The 23,773-nt window shown below is 34.0% G+C and overlaps 3 protein-coding genes across 3 annotated transcripts; 1 reads left to right on the top strand and 2 right to left on the bottom strand.

Moving 5' to 3' along the window:
- LOC123711481 (nipped-B-like protein) lies at positions 1-18,141 on the top strand. The gene is made up of 27 exons (XM_045664090.1): positions 1-92; positions 439-552; positions 1,465-1,633; positions 1,728-2,323; positions 2,536-2,711; positions 2,944-3,178; positions 3,698-3,859; positions 4,159-4,346; positions 4,971-5,208; positions 5,725-5,972; positions 6,486-6,719; positions 7,201-7,419; positions 7,681-7,863; positions 8,028-8,759; positions 8,904-9,224; positions 9,805-9,943; positions 10,290-10,414; positions 11,168-11,402; positions 12,179-12,333; positions 12,638-12,902; positions 13,386-13,576; positions 13,841-14,034; positions 14,639-14,762; positions 15,125-15,271; positions 15,382-15,581; positions 16,484-16,658; positions 17,068-18,141. The coding sequence occupies exons 2-27, from the start codon at positions 486-488 to the stop codon at positions 17,218-17,220; spliced, it is 5,871 nt and encodes a 1,956-aa protein (XP_045520046.1). The 5' UTR covers positions 1-92; positions 439-485; the 3' UTR covers positions 17,221-18,141.
- Positions 18,142-18,200: 59 nt separating this feature from the next.
- LOC123711483 lies at positions 18,201-20,178 on the bottom strand. The gene is made up of 3 exons (XM_045664091.1): positions 20,020-20,178; positions 19,005-19,177; positions 18,201-18,581 (listed from the first exon to the last, which is right to left on the bottom strand). Exons 1-3 carry the CDS (start codon positions 20,075-20,077, stop codon positions 18,417-18,419), a joined length of 396 nt encoding a protein of 131 aa, XP_045520047.1. The 5' UTR covers positions 20,078-20,178; the 3' UTR covers positions 18,201-18,416.
- Positions 20,179-20,885: 707 nt separating this feature from the next.
- LOC123710624 lies at positions 20,886-23,151 on the bottom strand (the record flags this gene model as incomplete). Its single annotated transcript, XM_045662647.1, has 2 exons — positions 20,886-22,922; positions 23,001-23,151. Coding segments are annotated over 2 exons (1,989 nt in total), but the record flags the coding sequence as incomplete, so codon positions are not given.
- Positions 23,152-23,773: the final 622 nt, after the last annotated feature.

The following is a 23,773-nucleotide window of genomic DNA, read 5'->3' as shown; positions in this document are numbered from 1 at the left end:
TCTGTTCTCTAGATTTCCTTGAGATAATTTATCTTAATGTTAGGATTAATGTTTGGTTTGTCCTGGATATAAATAATTTTCACTATGTTCCAGTGAGTATGTAGGCATTTGTTTAAAATAAAAAAACTTCAATGCTATACATTTATGCTTTTAACTTTTTAATGGGAGTGTCATACAGATGCGCTGACCTTCGTTTTGATGCACAACGCACAACAAAGCATCAAATTGACGGCTGCCCTATTTTCACAACAATCTTACGATTTATCCAAACTAGTTTTCAAGGTATATTTTTCGCGCTCCTAGCAATTACAGACGTTCAGGTGCAATTGTGACAAGTGTATGTGAAGTTTAAACGATAATGGAAACTGCGACTACGCAAACAACTTCCAATAGTGTGTGTTACATTACCAGAGAAAACACTTTCTTTTTGACTTTTAGGATAATTGTAGTCCACTTTGCAAAATAAAACAAAAATAGTTCTCAAGATGAACGAGAGGGATATTCCCAGTGTCCCTATTACAACTTTAGCAGGAGTAGCCAGTTTAACTGACTGTAAGTATCTTGTAAATACACATGAGGTGAATACAGAACGTTTCCTTTAAAATTTAATGCTTAATTAATCTTAAATGAGATCTTAACATAATATATATTGACATAAATAACATACTACTTATTTAACTATAGAAAGTTATATTAATTACCTGACATTCACAGAAGTATGTTGTTTATGGCTTGTAGAAAATGTAATTATTATTAGTCACACTTTACCTAGTAGATTGATTTTTCTTTCACTTCTACACAAAATTAATTTTATTTTTACCTATAGTAAATAATAATGAGAAAAACTGTAGAACAGGGGAACTTCTTCTTCTTACCGGAGAAAACATACCCTTAATACTGGAGATGTTCTTTATCTTTAGAAATAAAACTACATTTATTTATATTAAAAAAAATATATACCTTCATGATTAGGAATTAAATTTATTTTTATTACCATGAATTGAACCTAATAATTATTGCATAAAGTACATGTTGCTATTTTTATTAGAATACTGAGAAGTTTAAACATTAAATGTGTTTTTCTGTAGTAAATATTAAGTAAAGTTTGGTTGAACATAGTATTTGTTATTTACAGTTATTACAATTAGGCACTAGTTGAATATAATTGGCATTAGTCTATATTAATAAATTATGAGTACAAATTACAAAAGTAGATGTTTATGTGTACTATGGGTGTACATTTTGGAGTATGTGTCTTGTAACATTTACTACTAGTATTAATATATGGCATATTATCAAGTGCTTGTTTAGTAAGGCTATCTAGTATGATAAAGTTTTATTTAATATTTACAATAACATTACTTTTATTATTTAATGGCCTAGTCAATATTTTTTTAAATATTGTCATTATATCCAACATGCAAATGTGAAAATACACAAATTTTAAATGACTAACTATTTCAGTGCTACCAGTGCTACCTCTTCCAACTCCTCTACCATCAACATTGAACAATAAATCTCAGTTATTTCATCCACGAGTTGCAGAAGAAGCGGCTATTCTGCTTGCTACAAGAGATGATAATTTAGTATCATTATTATTGCAATCGTTAATGCAGACTTCAGTTCAGCATATGTAAGATTTTATTTAAATTTGTTTTTGCATCTTAAGATTTTACTACTGTCTACGAATAAACATTATAATGATACCTCTGAAATTTTATTTACAGCGACTTAAAGGATGAAACCATACCAAATGCTGTAAGCCCTGCTCCACAACAATCCACACCTGAGCTCTTGAAAGCAATTCTAAGTGTCAATCCTAATGTATTTGACCAACAACAAAGGAACCATTGGAGCAATCACTTAAATACATCAAAGTTTAATGGAATGTCACCATCACCAACCTTTAACTACACATCACACAATACTGTTCATTCAAGTCCATCATCACATGGCACTGCAGTCCACTCAGTGCCAATTCCTAATCAGCAGCAATTGCTAGCTCCACCATGCCAGTCATCACCTCATGTTAATATGGGTTCACCACCATCACAGGCCAGACCAGGAAGTCAAGTCAATATTGCTGCTCAAAATAATATATCTCCCCCTTGGAACAGTGCTAATCAATCTAAAACATATACAAGTCCACTAACAAATACACCTAATTCTCAAAACGGTGGTTTCTACAATAGCTTGCTACAAGAAAATAGAAGTTTTGAAACCAATATTACTGAAGACAAGGATCCACTCTCTGATTCCCCAAGAAATTTACCAGAACCACAACAGCTTACTATGCAAACTCAGGACAAAGTATTTGAACAAGGTAAGATGTTTCCTTAACGGAGTCTCTCAATTTATAAGACAACTGTATCTGTAAATAAAGAGCAGTTGTGTCTAATATTACTTTTGTCAATACATTCTCTAGAATTCTTTTATATATTTATCTAGATACTTTAGAGAGCTTCATTGCTGAATATTTGATTTATACTTTATATATATAATATTAATGTTTAATAATAAAATTATTGTCCCTAGATGGAAACGTAATGACTGGGCAATCCCCAGCTCAAGCTAGTGTCGCGCCATCGCCGCTACGCCAAGAACCCCAAGTGCCTCAACCCTCTATGGGCACTCCCTATGCACAAGATCAGGGCAAAGGTTCTAATACTGTAAATACTAGATATCCAGTGGTTAAAATTGGTCGTCTCTCTGTAAGTATGAAAAACCTTTCTTTATCTCTAGAACCTTATGCTATACTCTGGACTATTTAAATGTCACATATTTTAGAAAACTAACAAGTCAAAGTATTACTTTACTCAAATCACATGTAACAAAACTATCCCTAATATCAACTATTGGTGAAACTTTTATTACAATATGTGTATACCAAATAATATTAACAGTTTTAGACTTGCTATAACAGTAATTATTGCATTTATATAGGAGGGCTTGCTGAAAAAGCATGATTTTACCACTGAGAGGGTACGGAAAAATAGCACAGTTGAAACAGACTCAGACGACAACACACCATTAAAACCACAATCAAAGCAAAAACAGAACACACAAGTTCTAGACAAAGAGAGGGAAGCCATCGACATGGCCCGAGAAAAGAATTGGGAAGCTGTTAAAAGAAAACATGAGGAAGCTAGTAAAAAGGAGGAAGCCGAAACTGCTATTGGTAATAATAACTTATTTACGCTTAGGATCATAGAATAAAAAGTCGAAAGAAAAATATATATTTGAAACATTTAATATATATTTTTCTTTATCTAATAAATAAAAATCTAATCCGTAAAACAGAACGATTAAAAGTTTTGTATGTTCAATGAAAACTACTGGACTAATTTTAAAAATTCTTTCACAATTAGATTGGTACTGTATCCCTGAGTTACATAGTGCATTTTTAATACCAAAATATTATTTTTAAAAAATCTAGCTGTGCGAAGCCTAGTCTAGTAAATTATGGTATGGATAACACTGGAACAGTCTAAGTCAGAATTGACATGACTAAATAGTGTAATCTTATAACTAAATATTTTATATTTACACTAAGTCTTGTTCCATTTCTAATGATATATTTTTAACAAAATATGGGGCATTCAAGTTAAACAAAGATAATAATAGTTTTGTTTATTAATTAATACATATTAGTAATAAATACATGTATTTTAAGTTTTGAGTAATGTTATAATTCCAGTTCGACCCAAGTTACGGAAGGTTGAAAGGAGATTAGTACCAGTACTAGAGATGTTATCTGTAGATGAACTTATGGAGACCAACACTTATCAAAGATTTAATAAACTGATAGAAGCAGTTTTTGAAACAATTGATGAAGATGTTATAATAACAGATGAAATGGGTAAGTTATAACTTATTTTTAAATCTTCTTTTTTAATGTGAAAGATGATCCTGTTAGTTTTTAATTGGTGTCAATGTATAAGGAAGACAAAATGTTATTTGTGTTTAATTTACCTTAAGGTAAACTCCTAAGCATTTACTCATAATGACTTAAAAAATTAATATAAACATGGTGTTTAGGACATGGAAATATTATTGTTGTATGTAAAGTGCTTTTATTTAAAATTAATGGGTCCATTACAGTTAATACACTTTTGAGAAAATGTACCAACTGAATAAACTTGTCAAAATCTGTTACAGAAGGTCCAGATATACCACAAGAACTGTTATTGCCACGGTACCAACTTCAAGAGTTATGTTCAGAAGCTGCTAAGTTAAAGACACTTGGTGCGATGGAAGCTATTCCAGCTGACAGATTGCTTCGGTTACTCAATATATTGGAGAAAAACATAAGGGCTGCTGAAAAAATGTCACTTATTGGAGATCCGGTTAGTAGATATGTTTTTTAAGGTGTTATCAATCATTTTCTTAATTATTTTGATACATATTAATCTTTTAGTTTGAACTAAACTGCAGTATTATTTTTAACAGGTTTTTATATAAATATGTATGTTAAAGATGACTAATATATATTAAAAATAAAAATAAATTAATGGCGCAACAACCTTTTTAGGTCTGGGCCTCAGATTTCTGTATCTGGTTCATGATCATTGGTTAATCTAATAGGCAAGTAAATGATCAGCATTCTGTGCCTAACGCACGCCCTCGACTTTTTGGGTTTATGCCAAGCCGGTTACCTCACGATGTTTTCCTTTAAAGTTCGAGCGAATGTTAAATGCGCACATGGAAAGAAAATCCATCGGTATACAGCCGGGGATCGAACCTACGACCCCAGAGTTGAGAGTCGCATGTTGAAGCCAACACTGCTCTAAAATATATTATAAATGAATTTAAATTTTTTAATTTACTATAACAAAATCTGTTTTTGTATGCTGGAATACAAATAGCATTGAAAAAATTTATAAAAACTAAAAGAATGTGTTTTGCTCATTAAGACCTACTGTTTTCAAACTGTGAATTATAATTATTTATAATAGAAATTTCTTTTTTAGGAGGACAGCGAAGAAATGCGTCAAATATGGTTAGAGTCTGCGTTAGAGAGAGTGATGTGTGCATCAGACGCTTGTCTGACGGCACTCTACATAATGACCTCCCCGAGTATGCCCAAGCGCATATTCCTTGAAGACGTCATTGATAGGATTATAATGTTTATCAAATTTCAATTAAACAATACGATTTATTGCGTTTACGATCCTGTGTATAGCATCCAGTCTACTTCCAAAAAGAAAGGTAAGGCAACTAAGTAGATATTAAACCTTTAGAATTATTTGCTTTTGATCCTAAATATATTTCAGAATTTTAAAGGCTAATGAAATACGTTTTGTTTAATATTTAAAACAATTTAATCTTTAATACCTGCATAGGACGTCGAGGCAGAATACGAAATTCCAGCTCGACGTCCATCGTTTCACAACTAAGCATTTTTAAGGCAATTTTTACGCGCACCACTACTATGTGGAACCAGCCACTAAAGTTTTTCCGAACCAATTTGACGTAGTGTTTTTCTAGAAAAGCATACCAATTGCTAAAAGGACGGCAACACATTCGCGAGCCTTCTGGCATTTAGAGAGTTCATGAGTAGTTGTATCACATAACATCAAATGTGCCTCCTGCCCGTTTGCCCACTATTCTATAAGAAACATTATAAATACTTCGGCATAAAAAGAAGATGATCTACTTACCTATAGTAAAAATGCCCCTTGGACAATTATTTCATCAGAATAAAAGCTGTTATCTCTGTTTAAGTGGATGGTCGAAAACGTCGGGGTGGTGGGGCGAATCAATCGAACAAGCGTAGCGCAGGGAACTCAACGCGAGCAGTTCGGGAACTCTACACACATGCGCACGAGTGTGTCACATTGCTCGGCGAACTGTTCGCCGCGCACCAACTGACGGACACAACTGTGTTGCACGCGTCTACTGTCGCCGTATCGCCGTTCTTCGTCGAGAACATCAGCGAACTTCAGCTCTCCGCTCTCAAACTTGTTACTACAGTCAGTATCAAGGATTCCTTATGTATTGAAAAATATATTTTTAAATAAATTATTTAGATAAAGTGAAACTCGAAAGAGAACAAAAGATAAAGCTTCGGTGACGAAATGTTTGTTTGTCGGAAAACGATTTTATATAAAAAAATATTTGACCCGGGTTTGCCATATAAAGATTATTACAGTGTTAATATCGCTATTAAACTCAAATAAGGGTTAATATTAATATGTATTTCTTAAACCAAAGCTGTCCTTAAAATAAAAATTATTTAGATTCACCCTTATCACTTAGAGGTATAAAATAGCTTACGTGCTATTCTCAGACCTATCAAATATATTATTTTGAGTTAAGTTACAAACACTATAACTCTAGAATTATTTTTATGTACATTTAATTATTCCAATTGAATGTCATTAAAAATAAAATTTTTTTTAGTGGAACAACTACAGATAAACACTTAAAATATGCGAGTACATTGTCGGATTGCGTCCACGTGAATAAAATCATACGTTTTACAGATATTCACAAAATACGAGCAACATAGGCGGTTACTCCTGGAGGACATCCTAGCGTCAATAGCTCGTATTCCGAGCTCGAAGCACAATCTACGTTCTTTCCAGCTTAGCTCAGATCAGCACATACAGATGCTGACAGCGCTTGTGTTACAGTTGGTCCAGTGTGTGGTCACTCTACCTGAGACTCTGTGCAAGTCACAGGATAAGAATAAAGAGGTTGAGGTTGAGAGTAAGAAGGTAAGTGTATTTATGAATATATCAAATGTATTATAATTCAAGGATTTTCAAGCATAATCTGTGTAGCACTTGAAACTTTAAAAAAATGTTTACTTTTCTTTAATCTATGTATGTATTTTTAGAGTTTAACTCTATAGTCGTGATTCAGAAACGAGACTTAGCGCGAACATGACTCCCATATGTCAAAATGCAATACGTTTTTGGCATACGAGAGTCACACTTACCGAGCGTTGTATTAGAAGAAATACAAATGGATTTGAATTTATTTTCGAATAAAAAAAATACTTTTCACGCGCAATTAGCGTTTTGCTTGATTGTGATTAGTCAAAAATCGCGTCATATCTCACATTGTAATTCCCCTGGTATAAACAATTTACTGAATATACTATGCAGTTCCACAGAACGAAGCGAAGTCTCTAAACCGTATGAGGTCAACATTAGTCGTATACCTACAAAATACAAAAAAATTATCTAATTTCAGCACGTAGACAAAGATCTCCTAATAATATCAAAGTATGAGGCAGCAATCAGTGTAGGCGGCACGTTCCTTACATCGTTCTTAAACAAATGCCGGAGTCGCTCTGAGGAAGTAGACTTTAGGCCTTTATTTGAGAATTTTGTACACGACTTACTAACAACTGTAAATAAGCCAGAGTGGCCCGCTACGGAATTACTACTGAGCCTTCTTGGGACGATGCTTGTAAGTGTTTATTATTTACTTTTTGAACTTGTTTGACATGTGATTTTAAAATACTTAAAAATACCGTTGTTAAGAATATCCGTACTCAATCCGTATTCAATACAATATTAAGTAACAATCATTAATAATATCAATTATTTGTAATCGCATAGCTTCACTTTCCCAATGTTTTTTCATTGTTTTCCTGACTCGTGTTACTTGGAAGAGATTGTATGTTAGCTATAAGGCGGCCGTTATACAAGTTTCTATTTGTTTTTATAGGTAAAATATATGTCGGATAAATCTATGGAAATGCCAGTTCGTGTGGCATCTCTGGAATATTTAGGTTTGGTAGCGTCGAGACTGAGGAGGGATAGCGTGCATTCGCGAGCAAAGCTTTCTAGTATGGACGCAGTTATACGAGATATACGGACCGAGGAAGAAAAGGACGGCAGTCAAGCGCATGTATGACATACAAGCAAATATATGAGATATTTTAATTTTATCAGTTTTGACTTTTATCTAAGAATTTTAAACATCTATATAAGCTCAAATTAATGTCATCAATAGGCCCACATTATGTTCCAGACCTAAGTTAACTTTATTGAAGATTATTTTTTTCTTTATAGACACCCTCATCCGGCCTAGACGAAGACGAGGAAAGGACAGAGTTCTTACAAAGAGTACTACTTGACTATTTAGCAATCAACGGACAAAAAGATCAAGCGTGGAACTGCGCCAGGCATTTTTACATCACACAGTGGTATAGAGACATGGTCGTTCAGCCCAAAGCATCGCCTACGAAAAAACCCAAGCACAAATCTAAGAAACGATATAAAGTTCTCAGCAGTGATGAAGATTCTGATGCAGACGAGGACAGCGAAAGAGAGTCCAAGAGACAGGTGACGACTGCTGTAATGTCTGCGGAGAAGTTCAAAACGATAGAACGAAGGAAAACTTTCTTCTTAGAGAAAATTCGACCTTTTCGATATCAGGGCGGGACTCAGGTCCAAGTGATGCAGTCCTACATAGACTACAGTGGGGCGGAACTTATCTCCCAGTACTTAGCTTCCAAGCGGTCGTTCTCGCAGAGTTTCGACAAGTACCTTAGAAAAATCCTCGTGATCCTGTGTGAAAATACAATAGCAATCCGGACGAAAGCAATGAAGTGCTTAACTATGATCGTGGAGGCGGATCCCTCTGTGCTGGCGAGGCCCGATATGCAGATCGGTGTCAACCGGTCTTTCCTCGACCAGTCTACTGCAGTGCGGGAGGCGGCCGTTGACTTGGTTGGCAAATTCGTTCTCAGTCGGCCAGATCTAATAGACAAGTACTATGGAATGCTTTCTAACAGGATATTGGTAAGTTCCATTTCGTTTACAATTAAAACATAATCCTTGCCACTATGTGAAGTTCATTTGTTTGTCCTGGTTCACTGTAGGATCTAAACTTTTCGCTTGATTAAAAAAAAATATTCTTTAAATTAACACAAAACTTTTTTTTAGGACACAGGTGTGTCTGTCAGGAAACGAGTGATAAAAATCTTAAAAGATATCTGTATAGAGTGTCCCGAGTTTCCGAAAATACCCGAGATTTGTGTAAAAATGATAAGAAGAGTGAACGACGAGGAGGGTATTCGGAAATTAGTTATGGAGGTATTTCAAAATATGTGGTTTACGCCATGTCGTAATACGGCCAGACCGGGAACATTAGATCTCACCACGGCCACAGCAGACCCTCTGACTAGAAAGGTCTTGAACATCACTGATGTTGTGATCTCCTCAAGGGATATGGGCTTGGAGTGGTTCCAACAGTTATTGACTAGTGTAAGTAAATAAAACACATATTTAATGATTACTATACAGTAGAATGGACCCAGTAGATGCTGTTATGGGTTATTTATGTAAAAAAAAAACAAAAAGTTAAAAAAAATTATAATAAATATGATATTGCAATTTTATTTTCAAACGAAGTTTTCATTTATTTAATTTCACAGTTACATAAATTCGAAAATTACAAAGTCTAATATATTCTATATTTCTCACACGAAACCCAGAACGTCAACTACACAGCAACTACCGTCCGTCCCTATCTTTTATCAACTACCCTCAACATAGTGCATACAAGCATTCGACCACGTAATTCATATTGGACCAGATTAATTGCCCATAATGTGTATACGTAAACTATATATTGTTTGTATATCATTCATACAAATAATATAACAAACTTTGGCAAGTGCATTAATACTGCTTATCAATATACATCGTACAAATAACTGTTTGACCCTAAATTGCCATGGAATGGTGTTTGGGAATATTTTGCCCCAGATACCTAGATTATTTTTAATCCACTATTAAGCCACTAAGGAAATTAAACAATTTTATATGCGTTAATTTTTTTCAGTTATTTAAACCTAAGGAGGACAAAGACGATTCAACGAAGATCATATACCAGCCGCCTAAATCTCTACTTGTTGCGTGTCAACAAATAGTTGACTGCCTCATAGAACATTTGCTGCAGCTAGAGGAAACGAATACGGATGGTAAGTAGAATTTAAATAACAAATACGAAAGTGTGTTTGTCTGTTTATCCACCTATCTCGCGTCGCAACGGGATGTATTTTATTATAACTATTTATTTTATATTAAGATAACTTCTTTATGTATACTTATCTTTTTTGTGTGTGTCTGTAATACTACTAAACGGCTGGACTGATTTTGATTAAAAACAGTTGTGAATCGGGTCCGCTAGCCGTAGACCGCAGCTTACAAAAACATCACTATCCGGCCAACTATTTTCATAATTTGAAATAATCGTATAGGATAATTAGATAATATCCTGTAAAGTGTATTTTTATTAAATAGTAACGTAAATAATATTTATTACAGGTAATAGTTCTTCACAGCGTATTTTAGCGTGCCTCTCAACACTACATTTGTTTGCAAAAATACGGCCACAATTGCTCGTTAATCACGCACTAACGTTGCAACCATACTTGAGCTTAAAATGTCAGGTAAGGCTATTTCTAATTTTTATTTAATTTTATAAATATTACTATCAAATTATTATTATTTGTGATGACTGGTCGGACTTGAATTCGTGTATGCGGTGATGTTGGTTATTTCGACTATGTATTTGCGTCTTGTTCTCACCAGAATATAATTTGTCTTCGTTTATTTATTTATATTTGTTTTTTTAGTTAATTACTTAAAGATGTCACGTGGACCATAGTTTAATGGTTGCATTTTTAATTTTTATTAAAAAGAGTGGCGGAGAGTTCATTGCTAATTTTTCTCGTCCGTTCTACGCCCTCGATTGGAACTGGCAGTAAATGTAAAATTAGATTGACGGTCATAAGTGTACATTGTGTTACCAGAAATGAATAAATGATATTGAATAAAAAAAAATGAATTTATATGGCAATACTTTAAAAACCTTATATTAACAGTATCTTCTTTTGAGTGCGGCAACTTCGCATCATTTAAGATCATTGATTTCTATATTTATATATATTTTCCATCTCGTTTAATGTTTCATATTTTATGTTAAAAAGTTTTATTTTAATATAGAATTTAATATTAATTTGATTATGATATCAAATTTATTTCTCCTTTAGTAGACGATAATAATGCTATTAATATTGTCAATTACATTGGAACATTTCTAAGTTGAAAGAATTGTACCGTTTATTATACTATATTACTATTATTTACAGTAATTGTAAACACTTAAAATTACTTACTTATAAAATTCACTCATATTTTAGAACCAATACGAGCAGCAAATAATGTCAACGGTGGCTTCGACCCTAGAGCTGGTAGTGCCTTTAATGGAACACCCCAGCGAAGTGTTTCTGGCTCAGCTGGAGGAAGACGCAGTGAAACTGATTCTCCAGCGTGGACAGCTAGTTATAGCTTCATGCATCGCCTGCTTAGCAGCTATCGTTAACAACCTTACGCACAACTACAAACTCATACGCGACGTCTTTAACCAATATCACAGTTAGTATAGCTATTTTTTTCTGCTTTCGAGGCAATCACAGGGGTATGTCTAAAACATACTTGATCTTGATACGGAAGTCATTGTTCGTACTAAGTCTCGACTTACCCTTAAGATCGTTTAAGAAAAAAAATATTACTTTTTCTAGAAGGTTTTTGGTCCTCTTAGCCCTTATCAGTCCTTTTAAAACCTTATATCGTCGATCTAATTATTCCGTATTTGCTGCAATCTCATTTCATCTAGTAAACCTGTAAGTCACCTGGTAAAATATAAACATTTTTACATCAATATAGCAGCGAGTGTAGCCTGAGAGAGGAATTTCTATTGTTTTACTTTAATTTGTTTTTATTTAAACAGAAAAACTAAATAAATGTCTTCTAGTCGAACACATTTTTCGAGATGACATAAAAAACGAGTTGAGCATGACATAAAGACCCAAGCGGTAACGCAAGTTATCTCAGTACGTCGAGATCAAGTTGAGTTATATGCTACCGTGTCTAATAAATGGGGGTAGTCAATTATTAGATAGCCTAAGGTTAACCAACATAAAAAAGTAAATTGAAAAACTACTTTATATGCAGTGTCTCGCTCCTAAACAAGACTGTTATGGTTACATTTATACCAACCTCAGTGGTTTTCTAATGTAACATATCATGATATTATTATATTATTCAGTAAAATAAATAAATTAAAAATAAGTGCGTTTTACAATGTTTCAGAGTTATTTTATAAATTATACATGAATATGTGTCCATTTTATGTGTCATTCCTTTCCAAGGTATTCTTCTGCAGTGGAAACAGGGCTGGCAAAGGAATCCAGAAGTGACTCGGTCATTGCACTCGAGGCCTCACTTCCGCCGAGCTCTGTTCATTGTGGGCCTTCTATTCAGATATTTTGACTTTACGGATGGCAAAGTTATTGACGGATTACATGTGAGTAATATTTATATTTTCAAATCAAGTTTTTTTTTCATTTAAAAATTTCCTTCGTATCAAATAATGGCGTTATAATACATGCATTTATTTATATGTAAATGTTGTTTAAATTTACATATATACTACGACATACGGACCATATCGACCTCATTTATTTTAAACAATGTTTAATTATATGATTTTAACGCTTGGAATTTCCGTCATATCAATAAAGGCACGTCATATAACAGGCATTCATTCATCTAATGTAGGTATAATATTTTTACTGAATCACGCAATAATACTTAAAACGATATTTCAGAATGACATCAAAGAACAAGTGTACAGTACATTAATGTATTTCGTTGGCCTTGAAGACGAAGACTTTGTGTCACACACGTTGAAAGCGCTCGGCTCTGTGTGTGTCAGGCATTATGAGTTCATGTTAAGGCCAGAATTGAAAGAGTTCTATCACCACCTCCTTACGTCTGATCTTGCCCCTATTGAGATGAAAGCAGATGTTCTCAGAAATATTGAGATGTATTTACAAGAGGAAGAACAGCGGATGATCAGACAGGATAAGGAATGTAAGTAGATTGGATGCTATTTGCCCATTTATATTTTTAATGTCTAATTAAGCAAGTAAAATGATTCCCGAAGCAGTTGTTGTTTAGGTATGAAATGCATATTAGGCTTCTCATCCATATTAACATAGAATAACTTCTATTATTTCTTAATTACAAAACTGTTTACATTTTGGGTCTTTTATAGAAAGACAAATATTTAAAATAAAAAATATTACAATATATGTCCCTCATACTGGTGACTTAAGTTTCAAAGTTTGGTAGTATTGGTTTAGTAACTATTATGCCATGTTTGAGTTTTCTATATTTTTTAAAGTATTATAATATTACTGTAATGAATGCCGACGCTTTGGTAGACGAAGAATTTGGGACTAACTTGTGTTCCACGGTCACATAAACTTCTAATTTTTTTTAAAATAATTAAAATATAAATAGAACGTTTCAAAAGACATAGAAATCATCAATTAATCACATTCATACTTTCAGGGTCAAAAAATTCCAAAATGGAGAACCTAAAGGAGATGGGAGATGTTTCATCTGGTATGGCATCGACCGTGATCCAGTTGTACCTGAAGGAAATTCTCGGCTCCTTCCTCCACCCCAGTACTACAGTGCGATCCAGTGCCATGAAGGTTGTTCAGTTGGTGCTCGCGCAGGGACTGGTTCATCCCGTTCAGGTGTGTATATCGATGATCTTTGAAGGGACATGGATGTGATAAATTTTTATAGAACACTACTTAGTGAATACCAATTATAAATTTACTTTAAGTAAAAAAAATTCACATAGATGTGGTTAAACAAATGTTTCCAAAGTCAGTAGTCGACAGGTAAAACAAAATTACTTTTATTAATTCAAAGTTCAAAAAATATAGAATAAGGAAATAATGATTTATGAATGAATAGAATATTAATCCAAATTGATAACACAAATTTTATTTCAGATTGTCCCCTATTTAATATCGATGAGTACAGATACAGAAGTAACTGTGTCACATACAGCGGACAAAAACCTTCAAGAGATTGACAAAAAATATCCAGGATTTATTCACATGAAGGCTCAACTTGGTATCAAGCTGTCTTACCAGTTACAGAAGATTTTACAGGCGAAATGCAAAGGTGTCATTAGAGGGTTTAGGTAGGTTAATTTTTCTCTAAATTCAAATTTATTCTAATATATGTATGAACATATGTTTGAGTAGTGTTGTCCTAGTGGCTTCAGCATGCTACATTCCTGAGGTCGTAGGCTCGATCTCCGGCTCTGCACCAATGGACATTATTTCTGTGTGCGCATTTAACATTTGTTCCAATGGTGAAGGAAAACATCGTACAAAACCGACTTGCCTGGGTCCAAAAGTCAAAGGCGTGTGTTAGGCACAGGAGGCTGATCACCTACTTGTCTAATACATTGACAAATGATCATGAAACTGATACAGAAATCTGAGGCCTAGACCTAAAAAATATTTTTGTATAAATATGTTTTATTTACAATATATATATATATATATATATATATATATTGTAAATAAAACATTTAGAGCTTTTTGGTGACTAGAAAAAAATCAGGTATTACAAAATATAATAAATGTGGGTAGTTATAAAAATTCAGTTGAGCACTTTTGCTCTTCAAAATGTATACAAAGGTCAAAAGTCGTTCTTTCAAATCCAAGATCTTATTTTCTTTTATGAATTGTAATTCCCGCACAAGGGTAGTTAGTGAATTTATCATTTTTTATTTTTAGGAAAAAGGAACAAGACGATCTACCGTCTGCGCTGAATGGTTTTTTATATTCATTATTACGAAATACAAGACCGCAGAGGCGAGCACTTGTGTTGTCGTTACTGAAACAGTTCGACGATGCTTCGGTAAGTTTATTTTGTATGTAAAACTATGATAAAATTCACCTAGTTTCTCATGCCGAAATTTTTTAATATGTTAATTAATTATAGATAAAATGGTAACGACAAATTTTTAAAACCATAAACGTCTTAAAGTCCATTTGTAGCTAAGAAAATTCATAGTTGAAATATATATAACTTTAAAGCATTAGCAAAGATTACTACCAAGTTTTTAGAAATGTATTAATTCCGTTAAAGGCTTATTTGAATATTTTTTTTTTGTGTAAATGACTACTTAATTTCTATTGACATATATTTTTTGCTATGTTTTATTTATTTTGTTATTAAAATTTACATATAATCTAATATATTTAACTTAAAATTTTCAGACTGCGCCACTGAATCAGATGTTGTTTCTGGCTGATAACTTAAGTTATTTTCCATATCAAGTTCAAGATGAACCCCTTTTTATAATTCATCATATCGACATTATTATATCAACTTCGGGATCGAATCTCTTGCAGCTTTTTCGTGAGGTAAGTTTGTACATACATAGTTTATATTTAACGAGACGTTTATACGCTGTTTTTTTACAAGCAATTAGAAGGCATTTTATGGTATTGATATATGTACATACCTTTCACAGGGATTAATTAAGGACGAAACAGTGGAGAAAGAAAAAGAGGCACTGGATGAAGAAGACGAGGAAGAGGAAGCCGAGTCGCTGGTCTGCCGGATGCCTGAAGATGCACGGCCGCTAAGGGATGCTATGAGACAGGCCCGGGGCTGCTTATTACTGCTCGTGCTTAAGCAGCACTTAAAGCAGTTATACGGCCTCACTGACGCGTGAGTATTTTACTCTCCTTGATATTTCATTTTATGTTAATTTGTTTTATATAACTAGGCAACAAAAGATCACGTGACAACAAGTTTTCCAATGTCATTTAGTGGGTCACACCTATAACACGCGATCATTTTGTCTCAATGCCATTTTTTAAATATTTTATGTAGGTTTAGGTACACTTGCACGTCAGTAAAAGAATCATTATTCTTAATTTATATTTACTGGCAGCTCTCAAATCAAGTCGAAGAGGGGGCGAGAAGAACTGAAAATAACTCTCCGTCACTCTAAATCTTAAAGATTTTTTTTCTTTTTACAAAATGTTTGTAGGCAACCTGCAACCATTACGTGAATCTACATATAATAAATGACTCGGAGAGTGTTTCCAGCCTACAGACCATTTCTTTACCAAAACATTGATTCGATTCTACCATAGATGTCTATAGAAAGGGCTCATGTTGAACGTTTTGAGATTATGTTGGTTATTCGCCTTTAGATTTAAATCCATAGAGCACAGATCCATTCATAGAGACCATCAGATTAGGTCAAAAAACATTACATAGTTTATGTCAACAAGAAGCATCGTTAGAAATTACACAAAAATCTAAATCCATAATATTGCTTATAAGTATGTTATGACTTTGCAAATTAATATTATATAGATGATTTTTAATGTATTTATGTACTTAAAAGGCACTTCTTCTGTTTTTATTAAATAAATTAAGAGATGGTTATCTCTCCCTTCCTTTCCATCTGGAACAATTGATTCGTCGGAATCAATTGCTTGATTAGATTGTATGCACAGTCTGGTTTATAATATTGGGTTTATCAGAAGTTAAAGTTTATTCCTTGTTTCTATAATCTGTATTATTTCGTCACATCTTATTGTTTTCTTTGAAATTTTTAGAAAAATAAATCAGTATTCGCCATCGGAAAATGTGAAAGTATATGAGAAGGCAATATCTAGGAGACACGCGCCGCAGTTTGAGCCTAAAGCAACGATTGCACAGCTCGAACAAGGCGATGTCGATGAAGAACTCGACGAACGCGCGCGACGCCGTCTCGTCGATGACTACTTAGAGGTAAATATTTTTAAAATACTCTTAAGTTTTTAAGACTTCTTTTGTTGGCATTGATAAAACTCATGTTTTTGCCTAATATTCTATTCGAAAAATACAACTGCACTTTATAATATTTAATATAACAATAGTAACAAGAACTAATATCTATATTCAATTTTAATAGCTATTACTAACTCGAGTCTTTTCTATCACTCTATTAAAGTATGTATTTCTATACCTGTACACAACCTTAATTTCCTTTGTATATTTTAAATGGCCATTGTACTAACTATTGTTGTATTCTCTAAATCACTTTTTTTTCAGTTGTTTTCGACGTACATTTGTTTACTTTGCCATTGGCGGATAAATTTGCAGTGAAATAATACAGAAATCGGAGCAGGTGTTTTTAAATCGTATCGTATTGTTTCAGTTTAAGCAACTAATGTTGAAATTCGACCCTGAAGAAGAGGAGGAGGAAGAGGCCAGTGCAGCAACTAGTACGGCCGGAGCGGGAGCGGGGGCAGCAGCGGGTAGCAAGAGCGTGCCTCCGCCCGCTGCGCCCCCGCCGGCCCCGCCCACATAGCCGTCACGCTAGAACCGCACGAATTAACCGCGTACGTACACGCTTCACACAGGTGACACGCGCTAAACCCGCGGCGACACGAGTACTCTAAGCCCTGCGGTGCAGTTCTGCATCCGCGGTGAGCGGAACTTTTGTCGCTTTTCTATGCGTACGCGAGGCAGATAAGTTCCAGATTGTGAATCAGTCGAAACCAGATTGAGCTGTCCAGTTGATGCTGAAGCTTAAAGACTCTAGATTTGTGGGTGCGGAAAACTAATTTTTGTATGTCGCATATGATAAAGGCAATATTTTCTGTCGGCGTCGACGCAGCGGCTCTTTAGTTGCATAGTTATTACACTGTGCTACTAATTCCATTCGAATTATAAATTTAATTAAGCTATGATTTTCATGTATTCTTAAATTTAAATGTTATATTTAATTTATTCCATTATACTAAGAAGTGTCGCCGTGGTAGTGCGCGTGTGTTTCGTGTCGGCCTTAGTGCAGTGAACTATATTAGTGAGAAGACACTTAAGTGCGCGTTCCATCGCCGGTACATTACGATTTTTTATACTTTTTATTTATTTTGACGGATCGCGTAGCCCGGCCGCCGCCTCGATAGATGCGATTCGAAATTTTTTTATCTAAGTTATATACAATTTTGATTTATAAAAGTCTCGTGTGTAGATAATTTCTATGAAGAATATAAATTATATGTAACGTTTCCGAATCGACGACGCGTTCGTTGGAGCGAGTGACTCTTAGGTCAATTTGTTGTCGCGCCGCGACCGGTACAAGGAATAGAGTGCATAATTTTTATACGTATCGGCGTCTATGTAATATAGATTTAAAAGATTTTATGTTGAATGTGGAGGATACTGCAATATGCTGCATTTCGATAAATAAGAGAACATTAAAGCTACACGGATAGATTTTTATTTATTTATTTTTTAATTTAAAACACCTGTTATTTATTTACATCTACATACGACAACTTTTAAGTATGAAAATATAAATTGATACAGTAATAAAATTTATTTCTTAATAACGAAATTTACATATCACATTCCAGAAATATAATTGATTTAAAATAATGATTTTAACAGATATTATATCTACATCATATATCTATACTATGTAATTTTATATCACCATTTTCATACAACATGGTATAATAGTCATAAGTACATATTTTAAAACATTAATTAAATTTATATTTAAGAGTCTCTCATCCTCGCTTGCCTTTCTTCGGAGATAGCAAATTTATTACAAAGGAAGAAAATAAGAGTTTCAGACGTCGGTTTGACTTTTCCTTCAGCAATGAGACGTCGAATGTTACGGATTTGTTTCTTGTGAGGGAACTCTTTAGATGGTGGTTGTGCCTAGAAAGTATTCAAAACTTGTAAGTGATAAACTTTATCATCATTGATATTTTTGTATATATTATCGAGAAGAGAAAATATAATTCAAATATATCAGCTGAATATTACAAGAAAACATTGGTTTTCTAAAATCAAAATATATGTGAGACTGAAATGCTATTATAACAACAACTTAATTATAATTGGGTTATAAATTATTGCAACGAATTCTATTGTCCGTTGAATTATTGTGTTAAATACTAATGGGAATGCTTTGAAATCTAAACGTCTACGAGAGAAAGTATAAATGGTAAGGTGATTGAATATGACAACTTTATTGAAAATCTAAATAAAAAATCTATCGAGCAAAATCAATATTGATGAAATGCATAAAAGTTCCTTGCATCGACGGGTAAAAACAGTGGAAACATAATCTCAGCTTACTTCTCCCGTCGGCTGGTCTCCTGGTTGGCTGCCATCATCCCACATTACTGGGTGCCACGTTCGCCGGATTGGCTTCTCGGGAGGAATCAAAGGTTGCGGTGGCCTCAATGGTAGCGAATTAACGTCAATATCAGTGACGTCATCGTAATTCAAATAGTCTCTGCTCATTATCACTGGAATGGGATATTCTGATTTTTTTTTAAAAAACATACCAATATCCTACCACGTATCCCAGATAAATAAAAAATGTTGTAGGTTTACAAGTCTTGTTCATAAATGTCCTACGCATTTTGGAAGAATTAGTAATACAAATGATCCAACAGAAATCCAGGTTCTTTATGCGTAAATAAGGCTCACCAAAACCACGGAGGCCGTTCTAATAGGATATAGTCATCATATCAGCTTATTTTAGCATTTTTTTTATAAAACAACAAACATTTAATCCCTGTATTAACAAAAGTTTTCGATTGCTGTATATTCTACGTAATATACATACACCAAACATTCTAGGCTTTTGTACAGGCCAACGTTTGATGATATAAAAATAAACACAGGCAAGCCGTAAAGAAACAACTACGCAATTCAATTGAATTGGTTATTTGGCACAGATACAAGAAATCATTTTCGACATCGGCTGTTTGAACGATTTCTCATAAGATTACTTTTTATTGTTGGATCATTTCGTAAAATATTGGGAAGTTTTGTATTTTTATAACTTTGTCAGTAGAATAAAAAAAATATATCTTATTGTTAAAGGTACAAATATGTCTGTACAGATTGTAATAAATACTACTACTACTGTATTAAATTAGGCTCGGCAGTTAGGTATAGGTTTTACAAAAAAAAATCTTATCATTCAATCCTCTAATAATGTGAAATCTATGTAAAATTACTATGGTAATATAGCTAGCTAGTTGTACCCGCAGTTTCATGCGTCTTTTTTGGAACGCCCAACACCTATTTTTTTATTATAAGACATTGTTTATCAAATTGAATACAGGCGAAAATATCTTACATGAATTGCCATTTCCGTTATAGGGCGTCCAACAAACTCTTCGCTTTGTAATGAGCATATATTTAATTACTAAGAAACTTAAGTATTATTAAAAATATTTTGAATATACTACCTATGACATGTTTACAGTTCAGACCTAGATTTAGATCGAGCAACGCTAAGTTAGTAATTTATGATTAATTTGACAACTTGTACCACGGGTCTTTGTTATCTATATCCGAAATTTGCAGACAAGTAATTTATTTTCATTAAGTTACATTATCAATAACTGATATTACTTATAAGCTTAAAAATAGGGCAACATGGTTAAACTTACATTGTATTTAAACACGCACTATTGTTATACACTTTCGCAGACAAAATAACAAGGTATTTGAGGACTTTCCGATGTATTTTCAACAAAGGAATAAACAGACTTCTCTTTCCTCGTAGGATCTTCACTACGTCGCGGTTCGTGTCTTTGTGACGTTAAATTTGGACAATTACCAGTTGATCGGTATACGGCGTACACATTGACATCTGGGACACTGACCGGATTTAATGCCAACAAGTTCAGCATTAGAATTTTATTAGTTCATTTCTTATTTTTGTAGATTCAAATGGGTCTGTCTAATTCTAATTAATACTTTTGTGACTAAATCGTATCCATAGGCAATAAATATAAGATATTATCAAGCTTGAGATATGTGTATGGACACTGGTCGTAGTTTCAGGCTCAATGTCAGGAAAGTAAAATATTTGTGTAATAAAAAAGACATCTATTATATAAAGATATTTAATAATAAAATAAAACTAGTCAACAATAACTAGATAGGACACCTATCTATAAATTTAACAACGGAATAATAATAAGTATTTTTCGCAGTATTATAAATCGCCTAGCTTTAATAAAATTAAAATAAGTCTGTAAAAATACCCTTCCACTTTTACATTACAAATGTTACTTAGTTCTTTTGTTTCACAATTATAAGCAGGAACAACTAGGCGGTGTAGTCTCGGAATGGGTTTAAAGACACGATCCTGTTTTATTAATCATATCTCTTAAAGTATTACCGAGGTCTCATCTTAAGCTCCTACTACTAACTCATCAAATGAAGCTTCATGCTCAGATCTTGAGAGCATGTATTCCGGTAAAGAAACGCCTAAATCGGCGCTGTAACGTGGGACAGTTTCAGCCCAAAATGCACCTTTAGAATCGGCACCTGCAAATTCCTCCGGCGGGGCAATATTTGGCTCATCAGCGACGGGCTTTTCTTCATTTACTTCACTGTTCTGACTTCTTTTAACTTTTATGGACCTTTGTTTAGCTGCAGTTGCAGCTACAGGATTACTAGCAGATGCAGCTAGAGATGAGTGTGTTGCCTTCTTACGTTTCTGTTTATTCAATCGTTTACTTATCGCTGACGTTTGTAATGGGGGCGTACTTGTGGTTATAGTTTGACTTTCCGAACCTTCGTTACCTTCTTCGAGCGTAGCAGGTTTAGAGGTAAATTCTTTAACTTCCTGATATGCCAAATGACTTTGCTTGGGGGCCGACTCGGAAACAAACATACACTCTTCATGTTTTAATCCAGCCTTATCAAGGCACTGAAAACATGTCATTCCGTTTTTCTGAACCTTATTACATGCCGATCTGTCCTTCTTTTTAAATTCTGCTAGTACGTGTTCCACATCTTTCTTTGGTTCATTGTCCGAATAAAATCCTGGCAGTGCCTTTTGATAGTCGTATCCTTTGGATTTTGTCCTATCGTCGTTATTTTCTTCGCTTGATGCTCGTAACGCTTCACTAGGCTTAGGATTGGATGTATGAATATAGTATGCTTTATATTTATCATCATCTTCGCCACGTTTATAGTTATTAGAAGGCTTTTCTTCGGGATCAGAAAATTTTTGTGGGCCCGTTTTATCTTCCGGGGCGACTTCATAGTTTTTTATTTTTGCGGGCTTATCATTTTCTTCGCCAGACTTATCATCGGGTTCATCGTTGCTATCAAATTTTTTTTCCTTTGAATAAGCATATTTATTATTTTTCGGTTCAGCCTGGTATGAACAGGATTCATAATTACCACCCGTTTTGGGGTCCTTGCATACATTACAGGTCATCCCATCTCGCTTAACTTCCTTGCAGTTACCAGGATTTTCTCTAATTTCTGCAGCTTGTTTTTCCGATAATTCTTTGATTCTGTCATATTCTTTATGGTCATAACCACTATCGTAATTATAAGGATAATCATATTTATCTTTAGAGTCTTTATCTTCCTTATAGGCGATATATCGACTTCCCTTGAAAGCTTTTGGCATAGCTTCATACTCCGAACTATTGTCATAGGAAGCATCATCGTCGTCGTTTCTCTTTTTCTCATTTTCCTTGCTTCGCCCTCTGGTATAACGTCGGATACGCACAGGTCCTGCAATATAAGGATTTGGCTTGTAGTTTGAGTCACTTTCAAGACTTTCAACAGATTCCTCTCTTCGATAATGCAAAGGATGTGTAACTTGAGCATTAACAAGAGGTTGGAAATAGGCTGACACAGCGGGATTTTTTTTTAAAGCTGATAAAATTTCTGTCCCGTCTTCTTGTTCTTCGGGTTTAAAGACGCGATAATTGGGATCATGAACCGTCCGGATATTATATTTAAGTGGGCGTGCATCACGCAATAAATCAAGAGGTTGTGATGTCAGGTCTGATTCTTCACGGCGAAGAGACTGATGAGTAAAACCCTGACTTGCAATGGGATTGAAACCAAAATTTTCTGCGGCGAATATATTAACTTTGGGAGCCACTTCTCTTTGAATAGAATCGATAGAACTACTGACTATAGTATCAAAGAACTGAGAGTATCGATTTTTATCAACTTCTACCATTGCAGCAGCGACGGGTTTGGATGAAAGAGATATTTTACCTGCAATTGAAATGGGTTTGAGTGTGGTAATTTTTCATTTTTCTATCTAACCGCATATACTTAAATAAATTTACTAACCCGATTTCACATCCTCGAAAATGCTCGCGGTACCCAATGACCCATCGAATCCAGGGTGTTCTTCATTATTCGAGAATACTTCTCCGCATGTAATTATTAGAATAAACTGTAACAGTGTTAAAGTATTAAAATTGAGATATTTCTCGCAAAACAATTACAAAAAATTTAAATACCTTACCAAACATTTAAATGCCAACATTTTAAAATGGGTAAGAACCCAAAAAATTCGCTATAGAATTAACTTCCTGCTATATCAAGTTGTATATCTGTTTTGAGTTGAGATAAAAGTAGCGTCATATTATTACAATGACAAGGTTTTATAGGCGTTATTATTGCGAAGGTGAAAGATCGGTGCAACAGCGTGGGCACCACTCAAGCGTGTCCCATCGGACAATGTCCGCTTACTCCATCCGCCGTTGTTGGGGTCAACATCTGCAATAAGAAGGCGTACGAGTACCTCAATCCTTGTCAGTATGCTTTCTAATTAACCCTATCAGTATAAGAATTCCTAACTGCACGAGACTTACAAGTAACAGACAACAGGAAACCGAAGACTGCGACAAATTGAAAAAAAGAAAGATTATATACATGTATATAAATATATTCTGGTACACAGATACAATTCCAACATGTAATTTATTTTACCTTTTCTCAAAAACATAACTTTCTTTTATCTCTGTTATTTTACGTTTAAGCAAGTATTATTAAGTATTATTATTATATGGTAGTTATTAGTATAATTAAGTTTTGATGATTTTGTAAAAAAAAACAAT

Source organism: Pieris brassicae, chromosome 6 (assembly GCF_905147105.1).
Source record: "Pieris brassicae chromosome 6, ilPieBrab1.1, whole genome shotgun sequence".
In the NCBI taxonomy this organism is placed as follows: domain Eukaryota; kingdom Metazoa; phylum Arthropoda; class Insecta; order Lepidoptera; family Pieridae; genus Pieris; species Pieris brassicae.
Note: the sequence above shows the minus strand (reverse complement) of the source record. Positions and strands in the feature narration are given on the sequence as shown.